Source organism: Neurospora tetrasperma (genome assembly GCF_000213175.1).
Source record: "Neurospora tetrasperma FGSC 2508 unplaced genomic scaffold NEUTE1scaffold_81, whole genome shotgun sequence".
NCBI classification, from domain to species: Eukaryota; Fungi; Ascomycota; class Sordariomycetes; order Sordariales; family Sordariaceae; genus Neurospora; species Neurospora tetrasperma.
In genome coordinates, this window is record NW_009799179.1 from 9373073 (window position 1) to 9383887 (window position 10815).

A 10815-nucleotide genomic window follows, 5' to 3' on the forward strand; every position below is an offset into this window, starting at 1 on the left:
GTTGGTGTCGTCATCGTCGTCGTCGTCGTCGTCGGAGAAGGAGGAGGGGGGGTTGGAAAGGGTGATGAGGGAGGAAGAGGGGTTGGTGTGGGATCGGGTTAGGACGAAGGAGGATGTAAGGTTGGTGCAGAGCCGGACGAGTATTAAAAGGCAGGAGGATACGCTTTTGGGACTTCCTAGTGTGGCGGTACGGGATGGAGAGGGGAGGATGGTGGCGTGGGGGTTCATGGCGTTTGATGGGACGTTGATGACGTTGCATGTTGAGGTTTGTCTTTTCCTTTTCCCCTTACATTTTCACTAAAGAACGGGAGAGGGAGGAGGGAGAGAGAAAAGGAGAGAAAAAGGGACGAGGAAGCTGACAAGAACAAAACAAAAACAGGAGCAATACCGCGGAAAGGGACTGGCGAAGGCGGTGGCTTGTAAAGTCATGAGGGATCATGTCAAGGATTATGGCGATGATGGGTGGGGAGCTGCGGATGTTTTCCTAGAGAATTATAGGAGTCAGGGGGTTTGTAGGAGTATTGGTGGGCGGGTTGGGTGGTTGTTGTCTTGGTGAGTATTCCCGTTTTTTTCCCCTGGAATTTGACGTTATGAGAGTTGCTGCTGACATGAAAATAGGGCCGTGGTGGATCTGGCTACAGCTGGGGATGCGTTGTAAGCGTTGAGCAGGTTACTTTGAAAATTTGATTGAGGGGATATATGTCTATCTAAATTTCATACATCATCAACACCGTTTTTATACGTACATACAACCAGGCACCTAAGCCTTGGTCTTAGTCAACCGATGAATCTCCTCAAAGAAGAACTTGAGATCATCCGGGTTAACAAACGGCGTAATGCCATGGCCCAAATTGACAATCCAGCCCTTGTGTCTGCCATGCCAATCAAAGCCCTGCACCATCTCCTCGACGACCTTGGTGATGGCCTCATGGGATCCGTAGAGAACACCAGGGTCAGCGTTACCCTGGAGGACCATAGGCCTGTCGCCAACAACCTTGACGGCCTCGGCGGGGTCGTGCAGCCAGTCCAGGCCGACGACATTGTAGCCCATGTCGCAGGCGGCGTCGAGAGCGTACCATGCGCCCTTGGGGAAGACAACCATGGGGACGGGCTCGAGACCCATCTCCTTGAGGCGAAGCGGCAGGTGCTTGGCGATGTAGGTCAGGTAGGGCTGGGAGAAGGTCTTGAAAGAGGAGGGGGAGAGCTCGCCGGCCCAGGAGTCAAAGACTTGGACGATCTGGATGTCGTTAGTACTGAATGGCCAAAGTGATAGACCCAGACAAGAGGGGGCATTACCTGAGCGCCAGCCTTGACCTGCAGAGCCAAGTACTCCACGCACAACTCCGAGATCTTCTGCAACAAAGCCTTGGTCTCCTCGGGATACTTGTAGATCCACGTCTTGACCTCCTTGAACAGCTTAGTACCGCCGCCCTCAACCATGTAGCACAGCAGCGTCCACGGGGCACCGGTGAATCCAAACAGGGGGACACGGCCGTCGAGCTTCTTGCGGGTGAGGGTGATGGCCTTGTAGACGTAATCCAGCTCCTTGGCCACGTCGACGTCGCGCTTCATGAGCTCGGCGTACTGGCCGTCGCTGGGCGAGCGCAGAGGGTTGGGGAAGTGGGGGCCCTTCTTGTCGACCATCTCGACCGTCATGCCCATGGCCTGGGGGATGACGAGGATGTCGGAGAAGATGATGGCGGCGTCGATCAGGCCGGCGTAGCGCTCAATGGGCTGGAGGGTCAGGGTCGAGGCGATCTCGGGGTCGCGGCAGACTTCAAAGAAGTCACGTCCGCCTTTGGCTTCATGGTACTCGGGGAGGTAGCGGCCGGCTGTGAGGATGAGAGGTGAGTTTCGGAGTGAAAGTAAAAATGTGTAAGTGAGAACTTCTCACCCTGGCGCATCACCCAGATAGGGGGACGCTCAACGGTCTCGCCTGTGTGTGAGAAAATGGGTGTGTTAGTGAATGAGATTGCATGTGAAAGATGAGATGACTCTTTTTTTGTCTGAAATTTTCGGAAAGACTTACCACGGGCGGCCCTGAGCAACAAGTCATTCTTGAGAGGAGGAAATTGGGAAGCCATCTTGTGTCTGTTTGTTGACTTGTTGTGAAGGTACCAGGCAACCAAGGCAGTGGACAAGGACAAGAGACAGAGAGAAGCCCCCGCCATGTTTCCATGGACTTTGTGATATCCAAAACAGAACTGCCCGGTGGAGGATCACCGCACCCACAGCGTTGAAGCTCGGCTGCTGAATTTCAGTGGAGTCCTTTTTGGCGTATTGCGGGGTCGATCTGCTGCCAATTGCACCCCTGGTACGATCGAGCTCCCACTAAATTTACCCCTCTTGTCCCTGGAAGTCTGTCTGTCAATCCCCCGCGCGCTTTCTCGGTCAATTTGTGGCCTACGACTTTAGGACTGGAAACTGTGGGCTACCTAGAGGTATAGTAACAGGTAAAAGCCACAACTGCCCTCAAGGAAAGTTCAGACGAATGCAGGTACCATCAGCCACAGACAAAGCACAGCTCGCTACAGCTTGCTTCCTTAGATAGGTTAAGTTCCGTTGGAGATGCTCAGCTGTGCCGCGCCGTTGCCTGGGCCTGCCCGCAATCGATGTTAGACTAAAAAGTTGATATCCACAATTCCCCCTCACGAACTCTCACAAGTCTCGAGCTACCAAGCTAAGCTGTTCTCTTCATTGTGTCGTACGTTGCTGGTCTCGCCATGTCCTCCTCAACACCAATTCACTCTCTTTGTCTGTCATGATATACCTCCTTAATTGCTATACACTACATCATCTCGACACCTCAATCAACAAGCAATTCCCCCCTCCGATGGATCTCACTAGGCTGGGATCCCCCGACCACCCACCCCTCCGCCGCCCGTGAACGCGAGTCAAGCTCCCACGTCGAGTCTCCTCCTTCTCCTCCGCTCCGAGTCCACTCCCCATGACTCCACAAACTTCCCACTGCTACCGCCTGCTCCAGCTGAGTCGAACTCCGCGAATTCCCTCCATTCCCCGAAGCCCACTCCCGACCGGCCCTCCGTGTTGGGTCGCCTCCGCCGCCGACTTCCCCCATCTCGCCAGCTTTGTCCAGTCCACACGGAGGACGGTGGGGAGCGTGCCCGGTCCGCTCGAGGCCCGCCGCCGCTTGGGGAAACGGAACCTCGGAGATCTCAATGCCTTACAATGTCCGCCCACTCCACCACCATGGGCCTTCCCTTACCCAGTCGACCTGAGTCAGTGGAATTGGGAGCCGCCATCTTCAGCTTCGGCGCAACATGTTGCCTTTGATCGTACGGCAATTGGGTTCGATAATTCTACGCCAACGGATTTGCTCGCTAATGCCGACTTTTTTGTAAGCGGTTGGACGGCGCATCAAGATTTGCGACAGTCGAAGAATGAACCGATAACACAACAGTTTCTGGAACAGTGCGCGGTAGAGGAGGGAATACACAACTTCGAGGATACACAGCACTCGACTTGGGATGACGTACCATATGATCAGCCATTGACAGCGCAAGAAGAAACAGAAAGTGTCGAGGATACACAGCACTCGACTCGGGATGACATACCATGTGATGAGCCATTGACAGAGCAAGAAGAAACGGAAAGCTTCGAGGATACACAGCACTCGGCTCGACACGACATCCCACTTGATGATGCATGGTCAGCTCAGGAGAATACAGAAAGTGTCGAGGATACACAGTACTCGACCCCCAACGATACACCATTTGAAGGCTGGCCTTCACAAAAAAGCCCCGAAGCTCCGATCGTGGAAGTTGCGAGCTCGAAGAACAACAGTCACTCAACAACCGCATCCGACATCTTTGACGAAACCGGAAATTTCACTTGGGACCCGACAGCGCAACATACAGACACCTTGGAGCACTCCGATTATCAAATAATTATACCAGAATGGTCGGCAAAAGTTGATGTGAAAGGCCCAGAGGCTACACAGCACTCGGCCCAGCAGAATTTCCCATGGGAAGAAAGGTCTTTACATGGAGCGCTCGACAGGTCGTTTACAGTAGACCTAAAGACTGCGACTTCAATAGACACCAGCCATTCGACAACTGCACCAGATGTCTTTGACGATTCAGGCTTCTTTACCTCAGTTCCAGAATCAGAGATAGATCAAAAGAATACAAAGCCCGATCAGTGGATAAGTCCAGAGGCTTTTATGGAACAATGGTCAACGTCAGAGCCGCCGGAGGAAGCGAGGCCTACAGAACCAGAGATTACCAACCCCTCGGCGGTTCAACTACCAAAATGGTTTCAAGACCCAGAGACCATAAACATACGTTCCCTGAGAAGAGGAGGTGACCTCCAGTCATTTTCGGAAGCCCTGGGACAAACGATGCCTGAGGAATTGGAAAACATGGAGAGGGACGTTGAGCTGGAAACCACGGGTCCAGAGGCCGTCCGGGAAGAGGAGGCAGAAGAGGATATATTGGAGGAGGAACCACAATCCCCGTCAGCACAGTACGTAAATCTTCGACAAGACGTAGATCGTCTACATGCGGCATTCACAGAACCCCTGGCGATCTTTGCGGAACTGTTCGGTGAAATATGCGCCAACCTCAAGCAAAACATTGCTCTTGGCGAGATATCGGCCATAGAACTTAGGGCTATCTCCCATGAGCTGATCCGAACCATACAGGAGAGATGGGGCGAAGACGAGGACATGATGCAGACCCATTATTCGGCGCTGTACAACATGACACAGGCACAGTTAGCTGTATTTCTGAAAACCATTATTGACGGCGTCAGAAGTTCCGAAACTCTCACCGCAGACGCCGTTGAACCTGCCTTCTGGCGGCAATTCTTCGAGTGGATGTCCAAACTTGAACCTGGCAACGACTTGTATTACCTCTTCTACTGGGGAATGCGCACCGTATCCCAACCTGGTATCAAGAAGGGTATGGAAGGCATTTTGACAGTCCTCGAACGAATTCTCACCGCATGGGCTGCTCAGCCGCCAGGAACCACAGATCTTGGGGAAGGCCCTGACGGGGGTCAATTGAATGAGGCTGATAAAGCTACGCCAAACGTTGAGGAAGAAGATATCGACGAGAGCGATTTTGACAACAACGATCTGGACCAAGTCAAATTTCACGAAGATGTCACGGAGGAAGTCGACACTGACCCAAATCAAGATTTATACCTGGAATGGCCTCCACCAGATCCCAAGTCTATCAGCTGCGTCGACTCCGTCCTGTTTGCGCTCAACGTCCGTTCCAGAGGGGAGAATCCTCAGAGAAACTGTCTACATGTTCGTTGGGTTTCTGCGGCCTTGGAAGCCGTCTCCCCACACAAGCACAGTATCCTTTTCGATGCAGCCACTGAACTCGTTCTGCAACTCGGCTCCAGTCCAGAGGGGATGGGAAGTCCGGTAGTATACAACTGGCTTTCTGTGCTGGCCCAGATGGACGGAGTGAACACACAATTACTTTGCGATGCCATTGATGCCTTTAAGACGGTACCGGAAACCATTGAGCATTTGGGTAACTTTCATATGTGCTCGCTGATGCTCTTTCACTGGGCCAGTCGAGATCGTCTCAAGAGAAGGTTTTTAACGGCCAGAATGTACAGGCACAAGCATGAGGCATACCAAGTTGGTCTCGACAACAGCCAACTCGCATGCCTTGCCATGGCCATATATGAGTCCGAACCAGCGACAAATCATGCGCTTTTGTTCACCAGCATGTTCCATATCCTCCGATCGTTCAACCGGGTTCATCACCTCCCCAGGGCCCTCAAGAAGTTCGCACGAAGAGGTTTTATTAACCGCACTCTTCTCGAAGACCTTGCCTATCTTTGTGATGACCACAAGGTAGCTCTCAAGATGCGTCGCATCTGGGAAGCCTATGCCTGGAAAAAGAGAGCGATAGGTCCCGTGTTCAGGGAAAAGATGGAAAAAATGATGAGTTCCAAAATGCCACCCAAGATGGATGACGGCGACAAGCACGCGCCGTTCAGCACCCACGTATACCTAAAGTATGCCAAGGCCATCATTGCCGACCCGAGCATCAGAATCTCCACCATCTGGAAAGTCCTTGACATTCCCAGATTCGAAGAGGCATTCGACCCCGACAGGGTTTCCTTGGAGGACCAACGGAAGCGGTTGAGCCTCCATGGAAACGTGGGTGACAAGCGTGCCACAGTCGTTGCGCAGATCGCACCCCTGTTCGCAAGCGTTGAACATCTCTCCGACAGACAGAAATACCGGCTGATGCAACAGTCCATCAGCTATCTGGAGGAAGTCGAAGCCATCAAGGCTGCCCGCGGCATGGGCGGTCTCACTGATCAGGACATTCAGTCCACGGTGCAGCACACCCTTGACTCCAGGTACAGCGAGTCCAACGACCGTGACGCGATCCACCAGCCGAATCCATGGAACCAAGGGCTGAGCGCAGATGTCCTGATGGCTCTCTACAAGGTTGTGACCAAGGACTTGGTCATGGGCCGACCGGGCAGGGAAACGAGGCTCAGGTATTTTATTCAGTGCATGGAGAGGCATTATGGACCCGAGGTGGCGAGAGCGACAAGGCAGAAGTTGGTGGACTGGAGGACGAAGCTTTATGAGCAGGACAAGCCGAATTCCTATCAGGTGAGGAGGAGGAGGGAGTTGAAGCAGATGTCGTCATATTAGGTGGAAAGGGGCGTATATAACGAACGAAAGCAGGCATGCTTGCACATATCTTTTCTTCTTTTTTTTTCTTTTTTACTTTCTTCTGAACATAACTCAGTTTCAATACGTTCAATTTTCAACAACAACATCTGTCTACATTCTGGTTCTGGGCATATACATACCCACGGCATCTTTTGCTTTCCAATACTCAAGTGTTCAACATCTGTCGCGACGGCAGTTACTCGACAAGGGCTCCTCCCCAGACTCTGTCTCTTCCACCGCCGCGATTGCGTTGACCGAGAAGCTCCCCATGATTATTTTGATTAGCGCTGCTGGGATGTCGGTCGGGGTGGATGGTGTCATGGTGCCACAGAGACCAATCGTGGTTACACGGCAGATATGCAAATAAGTTGGTCGCCACCATGCTTCCGTGCTCGGGCGGGCCCCGACCAAAGCATACATACCTACTACCAAAGGCGAGAAAGGGCGTGTCTAGGTTTGAAAGGGCTCGAGGAAGTCCCGCGCGGTACTCCATGATTTCAGGACTTGAAACTCGCCTAAACGACCAGCCATGGTTCCATGTTTCCGACTTCTGTTAGAGATCTCAACGGTTGACGATTTATCTGCCTATGGCAAGCCTCAGGGCAATCAGAGTGAGTGGATTTGTAAGTGGGTACGTGAGTTTGACTACAAGGTGTGCCTAAAACGAACCTTCAACAACCAGACGGGGTGACACGGTTACTAACAGACGATCTGGTCTGGCCTGGCCGCTGGGACACTCTCAGGTCACTCAACGGCAATGAAAGGAGTACACAAGAAGAGAAACGAAAGATCGTTAACTTACGATCTATGTTGTTCATCCCTTATTCTTATTCTGGGGATCAAAACTCAACAGCAGATTGCGAGCACAAGAAAGATGGATAACCCAAATCAAAACCTAAATCAACAACTGAAACATGAGACTCAGAGACATAAACAAGGACGGGGGTCTAAGGAACAGACAGGCGAGACAGATGGGTCAGCGATGACCTGCAGCAACATTTCAATACTTGCAACAGTCACACAAAGACGACCAGAACGTCCGATAGGCTTCCTCCTCCATGGAGTCTCCCGATCGTGGCTTCTGTGCTCTCTGTCCCGCTGGTCCGCCTGCCAGGCCACGATCTCACGCCACAATCTTTCTCCGGCGTAGGTTCCTAGTCCGTCGTTACTGTGAATTTCCTCTTAATCATCAACCCCCTCACTCACGTATCTTCATCTTGAGACACACGGTCGATCAGCAAGCAAGTAGCAAAGTGGCGTTCGCGCGCATGGTTCAGTCTTGTATGGCTGGCTGGTGGCTTTTGAGGGAATCTAGACTCGGACCCAGCCTCCCACACGCTGTTGTTTGGACACACACAAAACCAGAGATGGAGGTGGTGAGGGGAGCGGCGGATCGAACGCCTCCTGCGTGGAGTGGGCTGCCACTCCTCAAAGGGCTTAGAGTCAACAATAACCGAGTGCCGAATGCGAATGGGAAGGAATACATTCCGGCTGGGGATGTTTTGACGAGATATTCTCAACGCTACGGTGAGTTGCCTCGTGGTGGTGGTGGTGATTCGAAACGACACATGGGATCATGGGCCAGCCCTCGAGACGAGAGAAAAACTCGCCAGGTCTTGATGTTCCAAATCGAATGGCATTCTTCTGATCGAGTTCACTTCACCGAAATTGATCTTTAATAAACGAAGAAGCATACCTACAAGCGACATATGGCGATAACACCACGGCACCCCGACTCCCGCAGTATAGTACTTCAGCTTACCTAGATTCCTCCACTCTTTGTGAAACGTGGGATCAACGTTCCGGTGCTTGCCTGCAGCTTCTGCCCCTAGCTCTCTGTCCCCAATCCTTCTCCCTCCCCAGTCTTTCAAAAAGCGTTGCTGTGCTATCCCGTCTGGTCGGTCGGGCGGGAGCGTGTGAAGCGCTATTGCGTCTGCAGCTCACATAAACCCCCATCACCCATTGTCCCATCCATGTCTTGATCAAGGTATGTGGGTCTAAGCAAGGAGATTCCCCGAAGGACTTTACACTCGTTTCTTCAGAAATGGGACCATCGAGTTCGTCTGTAGACCCAAAAGAGGCATATAAGAAAAAGAGCGCAAAGCGAACAGGCAATTCCCAGTTCCTCATGCAGATCCATCCCGGCGATGAAGAACTATTACCACCCAACAGTCAACAATCACTGTTGGGAGTAAGCAGTCACGCCGGCATTGTCACCAACTACGCGAATATCATCGTATGTAAGGGGAAGAGGGGGGAAAAAGTGAGGTACTTTGAGCTCAATACCAAAAATGGCAATTCGGTAAAGGCTGGCTGACCGACCGAGAAGGTTGAAAGGAGCTTCGGATCCTTCCTGGTAGCTTGCTGCCCGAGATCCCTTTTATTTCACTCGCTTCTGCATTATCGCTCACCCAGTTCCCCCAGTTTCCCAATCTGTGGTGCATGTCTGGCCTGTCTGACCGACCCATCTGTCTTCTCTCCCTCCCTCCCTCTCTCTTTTGTTCTTGTTCCCCCATTTAATACGGTCCGAGACTTTGACTCGGTCTTGGTTCGGTAGCTAGCCGCAGCTACCCTTTTCATACCTGCCCCTCTCTTCTTTACCTCACATACCCTTATCGGACTCACGCATCCTATGGTATTGGGAGCTGACAATCTGGGGATCAAGCAGCCGCCGTCCCGGTACATACAAACTTTAGGTCCAACCCCTGGATGCATGTCGGCTGGCGTTCCGGGTGCCGTCTTCAAGGGAAGAGAAATCAAGAGCAACAGTCCAATAGTCTTTGTTCCCCTTTCCTGTGCGGTTGCTGCTGCTGCTGCTAAAAGAAGGAACGGGAATCTCCATACTTTCCCATTTGTTCGGGGTCGGTCGGTGATCAGGGTTCATCATCTCGCGTGGTTGTGGTGGCTGTGGCGCCTACTATCGATCGTGACGCCAGCCCCCCCTCCAAAAGCGCAACCAGAGCAAGCCAGGAAACCCCAAAGAGACAAGTGAGAGTGAGTGTGACAACAATAAGAAAGCAGCATCACCTCGCACAACGTGTTCCCCCCCCCTCCTCACACACACACACACACATACCCCCCCAAGTTCCAGTCTAGTTCCAGTTCCAGCTTTAACCCTCCGGTACGGTACCCTTCCGGACACACAGACGCACATCACGCAAAGGTCGGTCGGTGGCATTTCAGAAGGACATGAACCACCCAAAAAGCGGCTGAACCCAAGACCGAACGATATAGTTAGCGAGAGCACCATCACACAGACTGGACACAGACGCAATAGTCTTGAGAGAGAGCGCACAGAATCCGTTCTCCCCAACAGACACGAACTTACTGAAACATATCTGTTAAGTTCAGGTATTTTATTCGAATTTAGCATTTTTTGAGTCTCTCTTGTGATGGAAAGTGTTTTCCCGAGAAGCTGAGGTATACGACAACACACCGACCCGTTACTATTCACGGAAGTGTCGTATGAGCTCCAAGCCGGAATTATCTATCCCGACGGTACCGACGAGCAAGTAGCACTACCAAGACACATTACGCCTCATTTTCCTTTTCAGCAGGACCAGAGCATTGCACGTGGTTGAGCGACCGCCACTACTACCACCACCACCCCCAAGACGGACCACAAGAGTAGCAGGTAGTATCAGCCTTCCAATCTACTCTGTTACTAAGGACCCTCCTGAATCAAGACAACTTCATCTTCTTCAACTTGCATCTCACCCCTAAACACAGCCAGAAAACCGATGCGTCTACGTCTATCAGGGTCCGGCATCATCCGCTCGACCTTTATTCTCCAGGATCGGCGCAAACTCGCGAATAAAATCAGAGTGACCATTGAAGCTGAGATCGATTTCGCAAGAAGAAAATCGACACAAACCGCGGCTGCGGCCGAGAATCAGATCAGGAATAGGATATAGGAGATCGCCAAAGCCCCTTCGAGTCTGAACCGCTGATTGCCTAGTTCGCCCCTTGAGGGACAAACAATGAAGCCACTCGATAATTTTTTCGCATAAGAGCCACCTTAAATCAAACAACGAAAAAAAGAAAACAAGCAAACTCTACCAATAACGTGATTTCACGATACCAGGATATACATTTGCCTAATTCAAGGGGGGCGAACAAAATAAGGCGGCCGTCGAAGA

General features: G+C 51.9%; 3 protein-coding genes across 3 annotated transcripts; 2 read left to right on the forward strand and 1 right to left on the reverse strand.

Moving 5' to 3' along the window:
- Positions 1 to 381: 381 nt before the first annotated feature.
- On the reverse strand, positions 382 to 2145 carry NEUTE1DRAFT_93266 (uroporphyrinogen decarboxylase; the record flags this gene model as incomplete). The annotated part of the gene is made up of 5 exons (XM_009858979.1): positions 382 to 551; positions 619 to 1237; positions 1297 to 1832; positions 1895 to 1936; positions 2030 to 2145. 4 exons carry the CDS (start codon positions 2082 to 2084, stop codon positions 761 to 763), a joined length of 1110 nt encoding a protein of 369 aa, XP_009857281.1.
- Positions 2146 to 2947: 802 nt separating this feature from the next.
- NEUTE1DRAFT_93267 (uncharacterized protein) lies at positions 2948 to 6719 on the forward strand (the record flags this gene model as incomplete). The annotated part of the gene is made up of 2 exons (XM_009858980.1): positions 2948 to 3536; positions 3606 to 6719. 2 exons carry the CDS (start codon positions 2948 to 2950, stop codon positions 6653 to 6655), a joined length of 3639 nt encoding a protein of 1212 aa, XP_009857282.1.
- A 2001-nt stretch (positions 6720 to 8720) lies between these two features.
- On the forward strand, positions 8721 to 9668 carry NEUTE1DRAFT_106589 (uncharacterized protein; the record flags this gene model as incomplete). Its single annotated transcript, XM_009858981.1, has 3 exons — positions 8721 to 8912; positions 9503 to 9602; positions 9637 to 9668. The coding sequence occupies 3 exons, from the start codon at positions 8721 to 8723 to the stop codon at positions 9666 to 9668; spliced, it is 324 nt and encodes a 107-aa protein (XP_009857283.1).
- Between the last annotated feature and the right edge of the window lie 1147 nt (positions 9669 to 10815).